A 22,300-nucleotide genomic window follows, 5' to 3' on the forward strand; every position below is an offset into this window, starting at 1 on the left:
CATGACCCTTTACAATTAAAACAGAAATGTATTATGTCTGCCATGATCAAAATAAAATGTGAAAATGAAGACAAGCATCGATGACAGCATTAGATTTAGATCTGTTCCCGTTGCATCAGATTATTTTATACACATTATTTTTCCAGCGTTGAGAATTACAACCAATCACAGTCGTGCACGTTGAGCTAATGAATGTTATGACCAATCAGTGGTGTTTAATTTGGTTTTTGGTGCAAATTAAAGAATTTGGTTAAATAATGAGTTTATCTTTATATTTATTAGCTGTTTGATTTTATTGCTTTGTCAACTTGCTTGTTAATATGCCATGCAAAAACTTTGTTTTTAAATTGTTTTTAAATGTATTCTAATCTAAGTTTCTGCAATAACATTAATCTTATAATTATTATTAATATATATAAAATGCAATAAATCCGCTCAACAAATCACAGCGCACAATTCCACGCATTGTAAACAACAATGTTGATGCGTTGAATACACACGGAATCCTAGTTTTCCTCATCTATTTTGTACTTCGTGATCAACAAATATGACAATATTTGTTTCGAATAATGCCATTAATGTTTATGTTTTAATCAGTTTATACCACTAGTCAACTAAATGAATATAACATTGCAAAGATGAATGCACATTTATATATTGATTTAATAGATTTATAGCATTTTGAAAAAAAAAACTTTTTCTCACATTTTGCGGAAAAAATTATAAGTTTTTATAATAACTCTTTGACAATCAAATTATGGATTTGAATTTTTTATGTTATTAAGATGCTATAAGAAAGTTTTTTTTAACAGAAAGTAGTGATATTCATCTTGTCACCTTCTTGGTATAGAAAACACGTTTTTACCGAAATTTGTCAAAATGGATTTATTTTGGAACCAAACTCTTCACAGATATACAGGTATGTTGCCCACCCAGGATATCTGCCAGCACACCCTTGGGTGTCTCTCTGGGTGTCTACTGGTAAAGTGTTGTGTTATATTGATGGGACCATTAAATTCTACTAACACACTACCAAAAATATAGTAGATTTATGGTAAAAAGTAATGGCATTTTTATGGAAACCAATAGAATTTCTGTGATGGTTTCAATTGATTTTTTTCAGCAGGGCTTAGGAAGGATAATATGCGAATTGGGTGGACATAGCATAAACCCGAACCGTTACCATGGACGCGTTAGCTTTTCGTTTGCAGTACAAACACGGTCAAACAGCCGCAGTGCAGCAGCTTACCTCAGCCTCTCCTAAAACCACATTTTCATCATACTTCCCAACCCCTCCTCTTTCTCCCTCGCTCTCCTTACCCAAAACTCTTTCCTCCTCTATAATATTCAGCTCTTTCATTTGTCACCATCCGTGTCTCTCCATCCTCAAAGCGCGAGTGTATTCGCGCGCGCGACTGTCCATGAGGGGCGTGTGTGGCGGTGGGCGGGGTTAATGACGTGTCAATCAGCAGCGCTACAATAGCACGTGTGGCGCTCGTGGAGCGGCACGGCGGAGTCGACGCTGCTGCAGACTGATAGGAGAGAGGAGAGAGAGAGAGAGAGAGAGAGAGAGAGAGAGAGAGAGAGAGAGAGAGAGAGAGAGAGAGAGAGAGAGCGCAAGCAACTCAATGCCGCTTTTCCACCACTCCTCTTTACTACAACCAACCACGAGCGTCTGTCCGCAACCCGATCAGACTTTAATAATGCACGGGAAGGTAAAGCGATTACCAGTGGCTGGGCACTGAATTATGTATCTTACCGGTTACTACAACACCGTACCGAAAAGCAGGAACCTGTAGCTGACTGATCGGCGGAGAAAATGTCACACTATCATTTCATCAAATGCTGTGAGTAACCTGCCAGCCGTCTTTCGTTACGTGCATCTGACAATGATGTCATTTTTTGCTATGATGTCATTCATCAGCGATGTCATTTTGAAGGTTGCTTTAGCTTGAGAGAGTAATGGAGAGGCAAGAGATTCTGTATGATCTTTCATTGGGTGCATCACTGCAGCTGCATGCAGACCCATTTGTAGTGAGCAGTTATTAATCAAAATGAAAGGTTGCTTAATGCATCATACGCCTACACATGTTAAAAGCATCCTTTGCAATGGCAGAGCCCTTGAAGTATATTATAGTGACACCTGTGCATGTATGTATGTTGTATGGATGTATGTATATGTGTGTGGGAATGTGTGTAAAGTTGCAGCAGCATGCGGCAGTGATGTCAAAGTTGACCGGTGACTGCTGCAGGTGTGTAGGGTCTTGCATGCAGACAGACAGTCTGTGTCACTCAGTCGCTGCAGGATTCTTCTCTCTGTATTTGTGTTGCATGTGTTTGTGAATGGCTGTTAAAGCGGATGTGTCAGGTAAGATAATTGAGAAGAATGGTGAGCGGGAAGGGAAGTGTTAACAGCTGGGTGATGGAGAAATTGTGGATGGGAGGATGGAGATGCTGATGTGAGAGAAGGGGGTAATCAGGAAGTGTTTTGTAGCCAGCTGCAGATGAAAGGCAGTTGTTAAACTCATCTGTTCACCACCCCTTTCTTTTCATCTTTATTTTCACTTCATCTGCATTTCTTTCTTCTTTGTATATTTTACTCATTTGAACACGCACCCACACACCACTCTGTTGCGTTCACTTGATTATACAGTATCATGCATTTGGTCATTTATTATTATAATTGTATTGGTTGGATATATAGGGTTGTCATGTCAAAATTTCAGTTTAGTCCAATACCAGTGAAATTGAATGATTCACATTAATTCTGATTATGCAGCAACAATTTAAATTTTATTAGCAACACTATTTTAAAGGGGACAGAGAATAAAAAAACATTTTTACCTTGTCTTTGTTGAATAATGGTAGTCTACCCGCATTCACAAACATACAAAAAGTGCTAGACATGCTAAACATCTCAGTCTCATAGAAATTCCTCTTTTAGAAATGTCAGCCAGAAAACAGCCCAATCTGAAAAACTGATGCTTATGACATCACAGGCATCTCACTGCCCCTCCACTTTAAAATAATTGGCTAAATTTTTTGAGTGGCACCAAAGTCAGCCAATCAGTAATGAGATTGCAAGATAAGCCAATAGGGGGAGCCAAATAGTTGCAAAACCACTTGTTTAAAATCCCCCACCCTAATAGAGCTATCTGAGAGAGGTTTTCAGGAAGCTTCTAAGGCATTACAGACCCAAACAAAAATATTTTTGTCTACATGTCACATCACAGAACAAGGATAAATACCCCGTTCAATCATTCTATGTCACCTTTAAGAGTTATAGCTAAAATAAGAATTAAAATAAATAATGCATCCTCTGAGCAGTTTACAAAGCCATACAGAAATGCAAAAATGTATGTGAATACTCAAAAGCAGCCACCTGTCAGTCAAAAAGTTGATACTTTATACGACTAGTAGTACCATAAGGTGTCATTACACCTGGATCTTTGACTTTTTATCATAGTACCTGACATCCTTTCACATAGTCTTCCTCCCTGTATGTTTGAGCAAAGGGACACTCAACGGTGGCCCATGCCAAAGGCAAACAGTGAGCGAACGCACAAGGTCGCACACTCGGCTGCAGAGCCAGCAGAACCCAGTGTGTATCTCACTGTGTAGCATTTGTGTGTTTGTGTGACTTCAGCAATCTCCCTTTCCTGTAGTCTCTTCAAGTTCAGGAGACAAGCGCAAGATTTTGGAAGTTTTGCACATTCAGACATGATCCTATCAGCCTCCTGTAGGGATTTTTACAGTCAGTGCATCCTTATGAGGATTACGTGTATGTTTGTGTTCAGAAGATACGGAGAGAGAGAGTGCTGTCTGTCTAATTTATGCTCTCATATTCCTCTGCTGCGTATATTAACAGAAGCTCGTAAGATATTTTAGTGTAAATCAATACTTGACGGTAGGAAACCTCACCCATCATCCCTCACTCTCTATCTCATCATTCCTGTCATTCACTTCCTCTCACTAACACGCACCGCTTGCCGCATTCATGACACCCATGACTGACATGTTTTGGTTTGAGGTGTCACAAACTCAGTCAGAACTTGTGACACACTGTAGGTGTGTGTGAATATCAATACTGTATAATGTAGGCTATGCTTGGGTGATTTTGGCAGAGGAAGATGTGTTCCTGGATCAACATCTTTTGATGGTCTTTGGACGACATTCCTATCTTAAATCTGAGGGAAATAATAGTTTTATGATAAGAATTGTATGCCAGTCCTTAACTAAGTCCTAAGCCTAATGGGCCATTTACACTATGGACGATAACTATATATATATTAGTTATCGTCCATAGTGTAAATGGCCCATATATATATAATATGTGTGTGTGTAAAAAATATGGTTTTAAAATAATTCTAAATTAAAGAGAAATGCGGAATTCACGCCACAACTATAACTAAAGATACAGGATATCTCATTGGGATCATGGAGAAGCACATCAGGTATCCAGCGTGTTGCAGTGAAATTTACTACGTAATATTTTTATTGTATAACATTGACTACACAAATAGGTAAGATGATAGATTACACAAACTAGATTTACTATTTAGAGATACATGAAACAAAGCACGCTAAAAACATCTATAGCTGTTGTAAATGCAATATGAACAGCACGTACAATGACATGTTTACAATTGCAAATGTTTTTATTAAAAGAAATCTACGATATTAATGCCATTAAAGGTAAATGATTTGTGTGAACACAGCGGTATGCGAGCAAATGACTATAACGTTATCATCCAGTGTGGATTCTAATATAGTTATTGTTAAGGTTAACGTAAGGTTTATAGCACAATTTATGATCTCACAAATCGGTGTGTTACTGGCCACTATTTTAAATTATTTACGTTAAATTACAAACACGTTCCTATGAACGTATTTGGTTATTGGAGGCCATGATGAACACAGAAATATTAAGACAGTGCCTGTAACTGTTTTATACGCTGCTGTCATGTTCTTTACACTGTTTCTGAATAAAGGCAAGACTGCTGACAGAGAGTCGTATTGACAAGAGTTTAGGGAAAACTAATGTCTAGTTTACTATGAATTTGTGCTCCTAAGGTGCGTGACAAAAACACACTCATCCAACAAAGACGAGCATAAGCTGGTGCTGGTTTTAGATGGTTTAACTTGGCAGTAGCTTGTCTAAGCTGGTCCTCCCAGCCTGGCAAAGCTGGTCAAGCCTGTTGGTCAGCTGGTCTTCCAGCCTGACCAGCTAAGTCCAGCTAGACCAGCTTAAAAAGTGACCAAAACATATGAAAGTATCAGTAAGGAAGTTATTGTCCCAACATTTGTGTATACTGTGATTTTAAGATAATCACTTTACATGTTCCTGGTCTTACTGTGAACGATGCATTAGTGCATGTAATTGCAAACAAACAACAACAAAAAAAAAAATGAAAATCTTTCAATAAAATGCATCAACTTAATCTGCCTCTTCTTTTAGGGGACCATCGCGTGTAGGCTGTGTAGGCAAAAAGTTTAGATGTTAAAAAGTTTAGAGGTTGTGAGTAATATACCTTTATAAAATCTTGCTTTAAAAAAAAAACATGAACCTACAGTAAGACCTGTCAAATGAAGAGCCAGGACAGCATGGAAATGAACTCTGCTTACATTAACAGAGTAATTTACTGCCAATTGATTTTAATGGGTTTAAGGTTACAGCAATAATGACAAATAATGATCGAAAGCAAGTGTCTCTGCTAGGATGTGTTGAGATGCTCTCGAGGGTGAACTTGACCTCCAACCACATTTTCTTGGCTGAAGTTGTATGTTTCTTCAAAAGTAAATGTCGGCATGCTGTATAGCTCCTGTTTCACTTGAAAATGTCGCATTACAGAACAAGGTGGGTTGCAAATGCCATGATGACTCAAAAGAGGGTTTTTCTGTAACATATTTCAGCATGTGGCTGATTGTGGGTGGTGGTTTGACTTACATTCCTCTGAGAAGCAGTTATGGATTCTTTCAACCATAGTCATAAAGAAGCCAGAGCAACACAGGCAGCAGTGAATGATGTCAAGTAGGAGGGAAGAAAAAAAACTGTTGGAAAAGTTGGTGATCGAAGGCTTGAATAAAGAATGAGGGAGAGAACAGCAGGTGGATGTGACTGTACGGTGACAGTAAAATGGAAACGAATGAAAGCGGATGGCTTTATTGGACTGGGAGAGCCAGCAGTGCCAGCAGTGAAGAGGAGCAAAACAAAGAGATAAAATTGGGAGAAATACAGGAGTTCATTTCTGGTTCACCCAGTCTCATGCTGGGACCAGCAGTATTGCAACATCCAATTTCTGCCTGCTGGCGTGTACTGCTGTTCCTAATGTCTAAAGCCAAACTGCTTTCTGTTCCTCACTGCTGGATATTTATTTTACTGATTTTACCAAGTACTGTAGGTACTGTCAGAAAAATGGTCAAAAATGGTCCCTAGCTGTCGCTGGGGCATCTCATAGGTTCATTTTGGTATCAAATGTATACATATATATGCCTAAAGGGTACACATTAGGATCAAGAGGGTACTGCCCCAGTGACATCTAGGGACCATTTATTGACAATTTTTGTGACAGTTTTTTCTTTAGTTGGTTGCTGTTAGAGCAGGGGTCACCAATCCTGGTCCTGGAGGGCCGGTGTCTCTGCAGAGTTTAGCTCCAACCCTAATCAAACACACCTAAAGCACCTTAATTATCTGCTTCGGGTGTGTTTGCTTCGGGTTGAAGCTAAACTCTGCACAGACACCGGCCATCCAGGACCAGAATTGGTGACCCCTCTGTTAGAGCAATATATTTTCTTGAACAGAATTCAAGGACTACAGAGAACGTCTGGTTTGGACTACAGCCCTCTACTTCCTGGTTGAATGACGTCAGTATAAGAGTTTTTGACTAAACTCCGCCCACAGGAATATGTCAGTCACCAGCTAAGCTCAAACGGCTCTGGCTAAGCTAAGCTGCTGTCGAATCACAACACACTAAACAAACTACACAATCAGAACTCGATATGTATTTCTGAAGGAGGGACTTCATAGAACAAGGAAGACATCAGCCCGTTTTTAGGACAGTGAAAACAGCGATATACAGATAAGTAAATTGTGTGAGAAAAATTTGTTTTTTTTTACACGAAACATGAACACACGTTATATTGCGCACCGTAAACACAATCTAAGCTTCGAAAACACAGGAAAAACGGGATCTTTAAGAATTTAAAAATTAGAAATAAAGGGAAGCGCTCGGTGGTCGCTGGTCAGACATCGGCTAGGCATCACGATGATGGGAGGAGAGACTCAAGAGACTCAATAATAAGAGACTCAATAAATTTTCTTACATTTGAATCCTTCAATTTTTGTGTGATGCTGCGCTAGAGTTCTCAACTGGTCGGGCTGGCTCAACAAACTCGGGTTCGGGTCAAAAATATAAGCAAATGAGTCAGGTCGGACCTCGGGCTTAATCTTTTACGCTCCGTGAAAAAAAAATATTCATCATCACTGCTGTTCAGAAAGTAAAGTAAAGTAAAGAAAATCTGGTCTGGCTGCTGCGTGCAACGTGCATCACAGAGAGGAGCGGGGATAGCAATAAGCTCCGGGGCGGATCAGCAACGGATCCAGACCGGGCCGGAGCTGCCGGCTTCAGAACGGATCCGTTGCGGATCCACTCCGGAGCTTATTGCTATCACTGCGTGCATGCCTGTTGCCTGGAGAAGAAGAGATGGAGATGGAGAAAAGTAAACTTGCTGCAGGTGAATTCACCGTTGCCTGCCACTACAGGAGGAAAAGCCGCTTGCTGGGTACATGTTTGAGTTCTTTTTATTTAAGGAATATTTATATAGCCTATATTTAAAGTTTATTGTTTCAGTTGTTTGTATTGTTAAAAGGCGTGAACATTAAAGCTTGATTTGAATTCCCGTCTTCTGGTCATGATAATAGCCTACGTGTATGAGGGAAAAAAAGGCAGGGGGGGTCGGCGGCGTCGGGCCGCGGGTCGGACAGATAATTCACGTTGATGTGTCGGGTTACATCGGGTCCGGGCTTTAAAAGCCACGGGCCGTGTCGGGTCGGGGTGTAATTTTCAGGCCCGTTGAGAACTCTATGCTGCGCATCCGTGTGTGTGATATGCAAATGCACGCTGGCGTTCCGTTTATATGGGCATTTTGCTAACATGCTCATTAAATAACAAAAACAATATTGCGCCATTGACTTTAGACGTTACTAGACCAAATTTTAGGTGGTCAATGTTGGCGTAGTCTATTTTAGTTGCATCAAAATAGCAACGAGCCAACAATGGCCTGAACACACCTCGTCAAAGCATTTGGTATTTAAACAGCATGGCGCTAAACGTGAAAATGATAGTTGAGTTGAAACTAGCAAAAGACACTTACGCTGCATTGAGCCGGGTGTTTTTTACTGTATTTTGTTAGCGAATTATCCGATTAATAATTCTCTAAATATAAATGCCAACCCATTGCCCAGTCTTAAGATGGAAATTTTTTAGTAGGTCAGTGTTCCATTCCGTGTCTTTCAACCAGAGAAAATCATATGGATTAGTTTGCTTTGTGTTTGTTTTATTACAGTATGTGTCAGGGACATATGTGTTACTCTCAGAAATATGAGCCCAATCCTATGATTATACTGTATGTGCTGACATGTTACTGTCCCATTGTCCTACATATCTGTAGCTCACTGATAGCAGGCTGAGGGGAAGATGAAAGCTCATAGCTAATTATCTCTGTTAGTGTGTATGTTGTGAACAGAAATTGTGTTTTTAAGTGAGATTTTTTTCTCGGAAATGGAGCTGTGGACCACTGATCTATATAAATGACTGGATTGCGCATGACGTCACACTTGTGAAGCCACCGCGCCGCCATGTTGGTATACCCAAACGTTCTATTAAATCAATGGACGTTATCAGATTTTAATGATAAAACATCACTCTACTCGTCTTCGTTTTTATATGTGAAGTTACCCTGTACATTATTACAACACAAACGTCCAAAGCATGTAAATAGTTATTTACTGAAAGCTGTACATTTTGCGTTTTAAACAGTCATTATACATTCATCTTTATTACAGTATCAGATCAGCAGACAGACCGCAGCATATTTAGTATTAATGACAATAAACGTGCTCATTCTGAAATCTAAATAAATAATCATACTTTGTACCGTATGTGCATGCAATAATTTGCTAGTTTTGTAATGTTATCTAAACTTACAAGTTACCCAAACTTATTTAGAGAAATAACGCCGTCACAGTGTAGCTGAATGTCAAACAAAACTTTATTTATACCCGTGTCATTAACAAATGCAACAGACACACTCACATTAACGGTTTTTTATAAATCCATTATCCTGCCCGATTAAAACATAAACATTGCAAATAACAACAGAATTAACAAATAATTACGGTACACATATCCTAAAAATTAACCTTGTGTAACTGATACGCTGTAAAGGGGGTAAATTTTGATCATGATTTTGAATGGAAGTCAATGACGCTCTCTGCCGGTTGGGTATACCAAGATGGCGGCTCGAACTCTGCGCTGGCTTCACCTCACGCAGTTACGTCAAGCGTTCTATGCGCAATCCAGTCATTTATATAGATCAGTGCTGTGGACCCTGCTGCTCTTAGACTCTGACAGCATTTGACATTGCTATGCACTTCAAGGGCAAACATTCATAGCATTGTTAAAACTAAAGGCTTTAGAATTAGAGCTGTTATAGCATTTATGTTTCCTTCAAGTAATCTCAGAATGTTCATATTCATAAGATGAGCAGAAGTGGCACCACAGTTTCCTAATTACCGTGTGAAACTTATGAATTTCTTTGCTCTTCGACAATCCAAGTGACAATTACTGTAAATGACAATGACATCGTAAGTTGTAACAGGGAATTTTAATAAGGTAGAACAGTGAGAAGGCTTATTAAAAGAAACCTCGTTTAGCTACGTTTATGAGGTGACATGCTCACATGACAGGTAGCAGAATGAAAATAAACACATTGACAAAGCATCACATGCATAATGTGTATATTAAGCCCTTTTCACACAGAAATTCCGTAAAATACACGTAAAATGCCTCCTGGATTTTTCCGGAATAGTTAGATTTTTTTTCATTCACACTGCCAAGTTTACCCGGCATGTGACGGTCCCGGAAAGACACGCGACCTATTGAAAGTCCCGCCCTCTCTTCTACGCAGCGTCTGAAGTTTGCATATTATATATTATTTCTCTCTCCAGAAACAACTCGCGTTCATTTTTGTTTATGATAAGACTACAAAGGATCTTATGTTCTATGCTGGTGAATGATCTCAGCTTCAGAGTGGATATTTGACAAGCTCCCTGATTTCTGCTTTGATACAGTTTTCAGACATTTCTCATCGTGATTGTTTATATGCATTTAAAACCCGCATTTTGAGGAGCTGGACGATATTGTTGGGATGACATGCGGGTATTTTCGTTTATTATAGCTCAAATGAGCACGTGACGCGATATTCTTTTATGCTGCTGAAGGATCTCCGTTTCAACGCAGTAAGTAACGAGCTAACTTACCTGATATCTGCTTCAGTCCAGTTTGCTGACATTTCTCGTAGTGAATGTTGTAAATCCCTCATTTTAAAGAGTTGAACCAACTTCATGTTGCCATGACACGCGCGTCCTCACTACGGCACGTGCGTCATTGTTTATGCGTCTCATATATCATTTCCTGATAACTGCTTCAATCTAGTTTGCAACATTTCTCGTGGTGAATGTTAATATGCATGTTATCTCTCGTTGTAAGGAGCTGAACCATAACTTGTGTTGTGATGATGACGCGTGCGTCCTCACTTCGACACGCCCATTACTGCATTCTTGCGGCTTCTTGTTCACACAGAGGGTTACCCGTGTATCTTACTAGGTCCTCTTTCCGGCAACGATCCCAGAAGATTAACGGAACCAGTTTTTGTTCACACAGACGCTTGTCTGGCAATTTTACAGGTATTTTCTGGGACCAGAGGTCTGTGTGAATGGGGTTTTAGTCATATTGCTTTAAGCTAGAAAACTTACAGGATGTATTAATGATACAAAGACATGTTATATACAAAAGATCAAGGCAAATTTGTTCCCTAATGTCTTGACCCCTTTAAAAAATCTGCAGAAAATCATTGTAAAAAATTATTTGTAAAAAATAGCAAGGCATTGTCCATTTTATTTAAAGGCAAAAACACTTGAACATGATGTTGCAATTACAACACCTGCGCTTGTAAGGAACTTGAAGCTGTTTGTGTATATGTGTATTTATGTATATGTGCACAGATGTTTTCTTGTTGTTCTGGTGCTTGAGTCATAACACCTATTTCCGATGTTCCTGGGAGAGATAAAGGATAGGAAATGTGGAACAGTTTTTTAGGATAATTGGATTTTTTTGGACTTTTAACTGCAGCACCTAAGCTTTTTTCGAGATGTCCTTAATCTTCACAGTTTCATCAGAGCAGAGAGCCTGAGTCAGCACAAGGAGAGAGAAAGATTTGTCCTAAATGAACAAGACTCAGAAAAGAGAAAAAGGATGAATAATTCGGTTTCTGCTTCCTATTCTAGTGCTGATCCTGGGAAGATATGTTGAATTAGTGGTGGTTCAAAAATACAAATTTACATGAATGTATTTCAATTTCTCTATCCGTTTGACAATAAAATGCCAAACTAAATATCTAAACAAAATCTTCACAACAATGTTGGGTAGTTCATATTCAGTCATTTAGTTAGTAAACAAATTACTCTTTTGAGCTGTATCTTTAAAAAAACACACCCAAAAACTAGTAAAAAAGTAATATTTTATCTTATTAATTTATAATTGTTATATTAATTATTATTAACATCACAATTAAATATTGATTAATCATTTTCATATTGGCTAAAAAAGCTCTCAAACAAAGATCATTCACAGACTCCATTACTATTGCAAACATTGAATATTACAAAAAATGACTTTAAAAGTAAATATATTGTTTGCCATTTATTTCCATGTATTTTTAAACGTCTCTTAATGATTGGGTTATGGGTTGTGTTAAATTTTGTGAAAATAACTGGTTGAAATTATAGGGAAATAAAACTGACAATATATTAGCTTTGTACTATAAAACCCTGCTGGGAGACGTTTAAAAGTTGTGGTTTGGGATCCGCTTTCATCTGTTTATCTCTTTCTGTTTTGTCTGTATCTTGAGAAGCGGTTCAGTTGAAACAGCATCAAGTTTTTATATTCCATATGGCACTTCATATAACATTGTTAGATTGTTTGGCATTGATAACAGTCTAAACCCTTCTTTTAAACCCACCTCGCAATGTAATACACAATATAGCAGACCATATGCAAATTGGTTTCTTCATTGTCCGTATGTGAGCCGTGTTAACAGGTGTGGTATAGTAAGCAGATAGTTATCTCTCTCAGAGCAGATTAAAATCACCCGTCATGCTCTCCACAGTCTGTGCCCAATTACCATTACAGATCAGAATAGAGAAAGGACTTCTTGGGTATGAAAAATGAATTCAATACAGGAATCTGCATTCATTAAAAAGTCTTTCTTACAGTTTTACTTTTAAATATCTTCTTGCTGCTAAGGATTTTTTTGATCACACATTTCTTGTAGATACTTCACGAATATTAATTCGTATGATGTCAATCTTGCAAAATTGTATGATTATCAGAAAACACAATCTTTAACTGAATATCACTGTTGTGAAAGCAGATCGTACTGATTTTAAGCATACAAATTAGCCACCTTGTGAAATAGTTATGAATTGCCATTAGGTTGTGTTGTATATAGACGGTTTCAGCGGTAACAACATAAACAAGCGGCTTTCGTGGTCAACACGTAACTTCCTGTAAACTCTTAAGAATAAATAACAACAAAGTACTTTTAAAGTAGTTTGTTTATATAACAAGCTTAGTGATCACTAACCAGCTGTTGATTGAATTATTTGGCTGGTTTGTGCCAGTTCAACTTTTATGGGTGGTTTCCTGGACAGGGATTAGATTAAACCTGGACTAGGCCTTAGTTTAATTCGGATATATAACTAACAAACATGCATAACTAAAAACATTACTTGTGTGCATTTTACTAATCCCTGTCCAGGAAACCGCCCCTTAGAGACTCTTTTAAGAGAATTTTCTCTTTTTTTAAAACTTTGGAAATACGTATTTTACTATAGTTCTGAAAGTTTAAGAAGTTTAAGTAATTTTAATGAATTTTCCAAAGTTTTTCTAAATTTATTCCATGAAATCTAGTGAAGCTCAGGAGTGGAATTCCTGTGTTGTTCCATTTGAGGGTTTAGAGGGCAAATTAGATTACTGAAACACTTCATTCACGGCTAAAGGGTCCCTATAGTCTATTACATTATATTGCCTTTTTAAATGGTATGCGTCTGACCTCTTTTCTCCTTTGAGACAAGGAGGTTAGAGGAGCAGATTTGTGGTTTAGAGGGACAATTTGACAGGTTGTAGACATGTTCTAGAATTGATTTTTCTAGCAGAATCCTAAACGACATTTATGAATTTGGCAGAGATCTTATATATATGGATAGAACCCAGGAACTTGAAGTTGCAGTAACACAATGTTCTACTACTAACCAAGCAACAATTACATCCTTTGTCACCTTTATGTGATATATTCTATTCACCCACTATACTGTATCATGATCTCATCTGTTTATAAAGGGATACTCCACTTTTTTTTTAAATGCTCATTTTCCAGCTCCCCTAGAGTCAAAGATTTGATTTGTACCGTTTTGGAATCCATTCAGCTGATCTCCGTGTCTGGCGGTACCACTTTTAGCATAGCTTAGCATAATCCATTGAATCTGATTAGACCATTAGCATCGCACTGAAAAAATAACCAAAGAGTTTTGATATTCAGCAGTTTACTTTAAAACTTGACTCTTCTGTAGTTACATCGTGTACAAAGACCAAGAGAAAATTAAAAGTTGCAATTTTCAAGGCCGATATGGCTAGGAACTATACTCTTATTCCGGTGTAATAATCAAGGACTTTGCTGCCGTAACATGGCTGCAGGAGGCGCAATGATATTACGTAGTGCCCGAAAATAGTGCCCTGCTATTGAAAGTTACTAAGGGGACTATTTTTGGCTGCTTCGAAATATCATTGCCAAATAATATAATAATATAATATGCCAAAATGAGCATACTTTCAAAAAATAAGAGATATAATAGAATAGAGATAGGAGATAGCTATAGCACAGGAGTGCCAAACTCAATTTCATCCCGGGCCACATCAGCATTCTGGTTACTCTCAAAGGGCCGGTTGTATTTGAAGGACTGTATGAATGTATCAACTCTTTTATTACTGTACATTACATAATTATTCTGTGCATTTGCTTACTATTGGTTTTGTTAATAACTCAATTAATACCTAGCTTTGAAAGTAGAAGCCCAGGCAAATAATGACAAAGTGTATAGAGTACAACCATTCTACAGATTATTTAAAAAATATTTGTGGTGACAAAAACACGCAGCCTTCGCATTAAGACAATCTAGTAGTGCGCGCGTGCGGGGCACTGCTCGTTCTCTCTCCTGCAATCCTCAACATTATCACAATAATTACATTACAAAGAGACTTTGGCGGGACAAAAACTAGTTTTGGTGGCTGCTAAAAAAATCAATGTAGGAAATCACCTGCAAAAAATAAAACTTATAATAACAATAAAATAAACTCTAGGGGGCCACATAATTAACATAATTTGTAAGCTCTCGCAGGCCAGATGAAACGTCTCGGTTACGGATGTAACCCTCGTTCCCTGAAGGAGGGAACGGAGACGTCACGTCGTGACCGACGAATTGGGAACTCGCTTAGAGAGACCAATCTGCTTCGTTTACTACTAAAACGCCAATGAACTTGGCATTGAGATATTTGCATAATGCTGGCCCCGCCCCGCCAGGTGCCTTTATAAGCAGCAGGTGCAAATAGGGAAATTAGCTTCTTTTCGCTGAGAAAGCCGGGAGAAAGTGACCGGTCGATAAACAGCAGGGAGCAGCCCTGTGGCGACGGGACGTGACGTCTCCGTTCCCTCCTTCAGGGAACGAGGGTTACATCCGTAACCGAGACGTTCCCTTTCAGTCGGTCACTACGACGTCACGTCGTGACCGACGAATTGGGAATCCCTACCAAAACGCCACTGAGGGCTGACCTCTTCCAGTGTCTGCGTAAAGCCCTCCGGTTCCACTTAAGGAGAAGGAGAATTAGGTTTTAAGGCAGAAGGCCGGGCACTAGATGTTCCTTTAACCCCACATCTGAGCGGTATGGTTGGGTCTGCGTCCTCCGGGGGCAGCGCTTGCAAGCTCACCACCTTATCTCTGAAGGGAGTGGTGGGAACTTTGGGCACGTAGCCTGGTCTGGGTCTCAGTGAGACAGCAGGACCAAACTAAAAGCACGAATCGTCAACAGAGAATGCATGTAAATCCCCTACTCTCTTCATGGAGGCCAATGCTATCAGGGTCAGAGTTTTCATTGATAAAAACATCAGACTCGTAGACTGCAAAGGCTCAAAAGGGAGACCTGAAGGCTTCAGCACCATGGACAGGTCTCAGGAGGAAAGAGGGAGGGCGCGAGGGGTTTAGCCTGCGAGCGCCTCTTAAAATGTAATAATTAAATCATGCTGGCCAACTGATCTGCCGTTGATAAGAGAGTGATGAGCAGAAATAGCGGCGATATCAACTTTAATGGCGGAGGGACAGCCTACCATCTAACCTATGTTAAAGATATAAAAGCACAATGTTAATGGGCATTCTCTGGGGTCCTCGCGTTGCGAAGAGCACCGGGTGACGAAAAAGGTTTCTTTAAGCGCGTAAGCCCGTCCTGTGGACGGTGCTCGAACCGCGTCGATGGTGTTAGATACCGCTTGCGATAAATCACCTAAACCTTGTGCGCGCTCAACGACCATACATGGAAATCCCACAGGTCGGGGCGCGGGTGCCATAATGTGCCCCTTCCTAGAGAAAGAAAGTCTTTCCTCAGGGGAAATCGTCAGGGAGGGGCTGTCGCGAGGAGCATTAACTCTGAAAACCAATTCCTGGTAGTCCAGTACGGGGCGACTAATAAAAGGCTCTCCTCGTCCTGCCTGACTTTGCACAGTGTCTGCGCAATAAAGCTCACTGGAAGGAATGCGTATTTACGCACCCCCCGCAGCCAGCTGTGTGCCAACGCATCCACGCCGAGGCTGCCCTCGGTTAGTGAACAAAATAGGCGACAGTGGGTATCGTCCGGTGACGCAAACAGATCTATCTACGCACAACCGAACTTCTTCCAAATTAGCTGGACCGTCTGGAGGTGGAGTCGCCATTCGCCGGGGGCGCAGCTCGGGAAGCGCGTCTGCCGCTGTATTGAGCGAACCCGGGATGTAAATGGCACGAAGGGACCTCAGATGCTTCTGACTCCAAAGGAGGAGATGACGAGCGAGATGCGACAGGTGACGAGAGCGCAAAACCGCCTTAACGGTAAATAACGCAACAGTCGCAATGTTATTGGTGTCGGCTAATACATCCTTCCCTCGCATCTCCATAGCGGAGCGTACAAGTCCCAGATATACAGCGCACCGCTCGCGGCAGTTGGGGTGCTATGCACACCCCTGAGACTGCAAGCCCGTCATACATGGCTGATCATCCCGTGCTGAGGGCATTGCAATATACAGAATGCCAGGAGACCCCTCAGGGGCATATCTTCTATCGGAAATGCCGGGTCTACCACGGGGAAAAATTGAAATGACACGCAGGTGTAATGTGTACACGGTGTATGTCGGTGTGCCACGCTCTCCTCGAGACTCGATCGTAAGCCAACGCTGAAGCGGTCTCATATGAAGCAGCTCGGGCGGCGTCACAGCCGCAGCATGCTGTCATACGTCCAGGAGCTTCTGAAATTGTTTCAGAGGGACCGCGTACTTCCCTCGAATTAAACCGAGGCAAGTCAGAACTGACTGGTTGCGCGCTCTTGTAAAACACGCCAATTAGTCGATCGAGTCTTATTTCCATACTGAGAAAAAGGATCCTCTGCACGGGGCAAAGTTGCTCTTTCCCAGCCGACCTGAAGACTTAAACGAGCGAGATGCCGAAGCATTAACTCTCTGTGTTCGCGCACGTCTGCTAAGAGCGGGCTATTATAAGTCGACGTAGCTAAAAGCAGAATGCGAACAACGCTCTCTCTCTGACATTTTAATGCCGTGACTATGGAGACACGGAGAGAGAGAGACAGCTCGAATGGTGGTCTAAAGCGAGGGGAGATGGACACATAAAGTACACGTCTTACAGGTCTAAGGCTGCAAACCGATCTGAATATTGAAATACGAGCCTCGGCGTTATCATCCAAAAAGAACACCTTCGTAGAGCCGGTGCGTAAATCAAATCGATCGTAACCCGCCGCGTATTTTGGGTACTATGAGATAAAGGCTGGAAAAACCCTATCATCATTATCTCGGTAAGAGGGACCGGCTCGAACATCCTTCGCCAACAGGATATCGACTTTTGCACGCAGTACATGTGCATCGGACGCTTTCACCACAGTGAAACGAAAGCCCGAATTTTGGGGTGTGCCGGATTCGTAACCGAGGCGGATCGTGCGTAAAACCCAACGAAACGGGCTGTGAACTGAAGCCAAGCACCCAGGCACTGTACGAGGAGAAATAACGACACTACCGAAGTACCCGCGGTGGGGCAGCGAAGCGATACAGGTGGGACTGCCGGTGCGTCTGCTATGACAGCATAAACATCTACAGTATGTGTGTGTGACACTGACCTGAGCCCGCTGAGGGTAACGGTCGTCTGGTCTCCTCTACGGAGGGCACAGACTCCGATGAGGGTGCTGGTGGTCCGGTCTCCTCAGCGGAGAGCTCGGACTCCTCAGGTCACCCGCTGGCGATAGAGGAGAGGTAGGGGAGCTGGTGTGTACCCGCTCACGGCTCTCTCGATCCTCCGGAGACCTAGAGAGGGAAGAGGAATGCACTCTTATGTGTGGTTAAGTGGGTACCGGCCGAACAGCCGGTGGAACATATGCAAACCAAGGATTTTCCACCTGACCCTCTATCGGGGGAAGGAGCTCCATCTCCTGAAGAGTGATCCTCTGCCAATCCGGGTCGCCCTTCACTGGCCACTTAAACTCCCGAATTTCACGGGAAGCGGCTAAGCGGGCGGGGCGAGCTGCTGACGACCGGTTCCCCTGCGCTGCCGAGATGGGGTCCGAGGAGGGGAACGGAGGTGGTCGCCGCAGGACGCCGACGGCGAGAGGCAGACTGAGGAGCCGGCGTGGTGGACCAAGGGCAGCTCTCTTCCGCCGGGGCATGACCTAGGAGATCGCCTCAGTCTGCGCAGCGGAGCTGTACGACTCCCCTGGCTCGCCGAAGAGGCCGGTCTGTGAGACAGGAGCATTCAAGTTGTTCTCGTCTGCGTCCGTCATGTCAGCCAGACACAGCCAAAGGTGGCGATCTTGAACCACTGTGGTGGACATCGCACGACTGAAGGTCGCGGGCTCCCTCGTAAATCCTTGGTGAGCCTGCAGCAACGTTATTGCGTGCAGGGCCGAAGCTGCCTCTCCGGCATGCCTGATGGGCAGCGTCCGTAACCGGACGACTGTCTACAAACACGGGAGGGAAGGGTTGGGTGGTCCCTCCAGGAACGCATCCCGCTCCACTGAAGGGGTCCCCGCCCTTAGCGGCTCCGTTGGTGAGGGAGGTGAGGGGTGAAGCTGAACGGCCGGACGGCCGCAAATCACGTCAGCTCTTCGTGCCGTCGGGAAAGAAAGGCACAGGAGGCGAGGACCGAGAGGCCCGAGCAGCTCCGAAGTACCAATCATGTGGGCGGGACGGTTCGGGCGGAGAGGGGTTAACCTTTCCAACTCTACCGTCTCCGCCGCTCGCGGGCACGGCCGCCATCTCCGGAACGACTCTGCCTCGGAGGAAAAATGGACACCCCTCTGATGCTGCAGAAGTGACGGGACCAGAAGGAGGTCCAATGGATTCGGCAGACATCGTAGAACACGACTCTGCAGTCTCCACCGGAGCCTCAACCGGCTGAGGATGAGAAGGCCGGTAGGTGGAGGACGCATCCTCCGTCCTACTCAGCGTAGTGACGCGAAGGGCGCCCTGCGAGTGCTTGACAGCCGCACCATGGCGGCGTCAGCACTGCAAAGGCGCGGACAGCGTTCCCGTAGAAACGACAGTCGTCTCCGCAATCCAAGAGGGTTATGCTCTCACAGAGAGAACAGAAACTCTCCACGAACGCAGCCCCGGAGTGCTCGATGCCTGAGCACGAAGACAGCGCTCGTGACCGTCACTGGAACCCTTATACTTCTCACATCCAAGATCGCACGGGCGAAAAACTATCCTGAAAAGGACGCTGATCTCCGCACATACGAGAGAGTGGCTGCCTTTAAAAAGACACAGAGCTCTCACGTATCACTCTTTTAGGGAAATCACTCTTTAGGTGCTCAGCTGATGATGCGCACAGGGAAGGCAACGCACACACTAAACTCAAAACAAAAAAGATGCAGAGCCGTGGAATACTGCGAGCGTCCGCTGTGTTAGTACTGCTTGTCAATCAACTTCAGCAACCGTTCCCAGAAGAGCAGAGAGTAGCTTCTCAGTAGCAGATAAAGCCGGCTTTCGAAGCGAAAAAGCAGCTAATTTCCCTATTTGCACCTGCTGCTTATAAAGGCACCTGGCGGGGCGGCGCCAGCATTATGCAAATATCTCAATGCCAAGTTCATTGGCGTTTTAGTAGTAAACGAAGCAGATTGGTCTCTCTAAGCGAGTTCCCAATTCGTCGGTCACGACGTGACGTCGTAGTGACCGACTGAAAGGGAACAAGGGGGGCGGGCCGGATTTGGCCCACGGGCCTTGAGTTCGACACCCCTGGCCTAGGAGATAAGAGACAGAGATAGGAGATAGGAGATAAGAAATAGAATAGAATAGATATAGGAGATGGGAGACAAAGGAAGAGGAATAGGAACAGAACAGGATAGGAGAGAGGAGATAGAATTGAGACAAGACGCAAGAGACAAGAGTTAAAGATTTAGAGTTGGAATAGAGATAAGACATAGAATAAAATGGAATTGAATAGAATTAATGTCGGTGAAGCAGCATTTTCAGTAGGTGTTTGGCTCTCAGTCTTGCAGGGGTGCGAGATGAATCTTATAACACTAAACTTCATTCACCCCATCCTTCATCTCTTAAAAAGAGAGAGATAGAGAGAGAGTTAAAAGGAACTTAATTCATCTACAAAGGCAGACTTTTTAAACTTGTATTTATTTCCCTGGCTGAAAGCCTTCTGGTGACCTAAATTATTGGAGTAATTACAGCTTTCCACCCAAGCCTGAGAAAGAGAGTCATCCTTTTCGCTGCCTAAGGGAAGAGGATTGATGTACATAAGATTACTGTGATTAAAGTGGCCACATTAGCAAGGTCAAACAAACTCTTTGTAATCCTTACAGACTTTTAGGCACAAACTTTCTTGTATCAGAATCTTTTCCTTATGTGAGCTCCACTGTTCTGTTGGCATTTCTGACTGAGATGGGTGGTGAATGATTTCACAATGCATGATGTATGTGTTTGGCATGAGCTTGACTGCAGGCTTGAGCTGAACCCTGTGAGGGAAATTACTGAATAGCAGCAGTAAATTAAGCTTTAGAAGGAGATTGCCCAAATTGATTCAAACGTTTCCAGACATCAATTATTTGTCAACACAAAAAAATATTTTAAATGTAAATGGTGATACATCCACTTGTAGCACTGAGTGAGATAATGTTGTTTTTGGTGCATCTTAAAAATACTGTTGACATCTAAGCCATGTCCTGGTGGTCAGCTCTAGGGATGGGACTTTTTTGTACCAACATCAAAATATTTTATTGAGATGGAAGTCCAAAACAACTCTAAGTGTGCCAAGAAGTGGCTCCATGTTTATTTTGCATTATATGTCTTTCAAGCAGACCAAGTTTTTCTTTCAAAACAAGCTAGATGGAAAGCAGCTGTATACAACTGAACGCTGGAGTCTCAAGGCTATTTTAAACTTGACACAGTCTTTTAAAAATAACAAAATCTTTGATTTTGATGCAACTGCCAAAAAGCACACATCGGATTTAATCTGTCGAGGATACCAGGGGAAAAATGTCCAACATGCCCATTCCTCTTGTCCCTGCCACATAAACAAGATTAATGTGGTTTTAAAGTAATGTCATGTTAAAAAGTGAATAATATGTGGTAATTTTAATGTCTGTCTGACAGTAAGATTAAATATTTATTGTCCTATTAAAAAGATTTATTGAATGATGCCGATAGCAGATGCAGGTTCGAATCTGGCTTTCGTCCTGTCCTGACCTCACTTTTCCCCTCTTTCACTTTGTCTATAAGTAAAATTGGTAAAAAAAATCTAAAAACAAACAAGCAAACAAACAAACAAACTCTTTAACTTGATGAATAGGGATGTAGCTATTGTGGCATTGCAATAGATTTTCTGTTTGAGGCTGTTTAGTGTTCACATACATGCACAAATCATTTTATGCCCTGTAAGTGTAGCTGAATTGTCTCTTGCAAAATTCAGTTTGTTTCCCTGTTATTGAAGAACAATAATACTTTCAGCTTTATGTAATGTTTATTGCTCAACATTTTCATAATTTCAGCAGTTACGTCATTGTGTTCTTTTGAAATAAAGGATTAGTCCACATTTATTAGAAATTTCCTGATAATTTACTCAGCCTATGTCATCCAAGATGCATATGTGTTTCTTTCTTCAGTCAAATATTTATTATTATTTTATTTTTTTTGAGGAACATATTCCAGGATTTTTCTCCATATAGTAGACTTCAATAGACCTCAATAGATTAAAGGTCTCAATTGCAGTTCCAATGCAGCTTTAAGGGCTTCAAATCATCCAAACCGAGGCATAACGGTACATTCACACTGGGCGTAAGCGTTAACACTTCTCATTTACTTTGATTGGGTGACGTCATGCGTTGCTGAACTGAATTCTGGATCTGTTGGTGTTGCGCCATTGCTCAAGGCAGACGTTAAACAATTCTTAACTTTTCAAGCGCCAACACGTGCTTCAGCCAATCAGATCGCCTCATGCAGATAACCTAGTGCAGTGCCAGCCAATTAAATTTATGCAAGACTGGAGAACAGAGGAGCATGTTTTGCGGCCACTGTGATTGGCTGTTGGCTACGCTTCAAACACACCCTCCATCAAGGGTTAACGCTGGCGCCCCGTCTGAAGGCACCGTAAGTGTCTTATCCAGCGAAATGATTGTCATAAAAAGTAATTTTTTACCACAATGTCTTGTCTTTC

General features: G+C 42.0%; 1 protein-coding gene across 3 annotated transcripts in view; it reads left to right on the forward strand.

The window, feature by feature from the left end:
• The first annotated feature begins 1,586 nt into the window (after positions 1-1,586).
• The window catches only part of myo16 (myosin XVI), a 226,132-nt gene continuing 205,418 nt past the window's right edge, over positions 1,587-22,300 (forward strand). For all 3 annotated transcript variants that reach the window (XM_065292938.1, XM_065292939.1, XM_065292940.1), the window contains exon 1: positions 1,587-1,847. In XM_065292938.1, the coding sequence (XP_065149010.1) occupies positions 1,820-1,847 (28 nt within the window). In that variant the 5' untranslated portion in view covers positions 1,587-1,819. The remainder of the gene's footprint in view (positions 1,848-22,300) is intronic.

The sequence above is a fragment of the Paramisgurnus dabryanus genome, chromosome 15 (assembly GCF_030506205.2).
Source record: "Paramisgurnus dabryanus chromosome 15, PD_genome_1.1, whole genome shotgun sequence".
Classification (NCBI taxonomy): Eukaryota; Metazoa; Chordata; class Actinopteri; order Cypriniformes; family Cobitidae; genus Paramisgurnus; species Paramisgurnus dabryanus.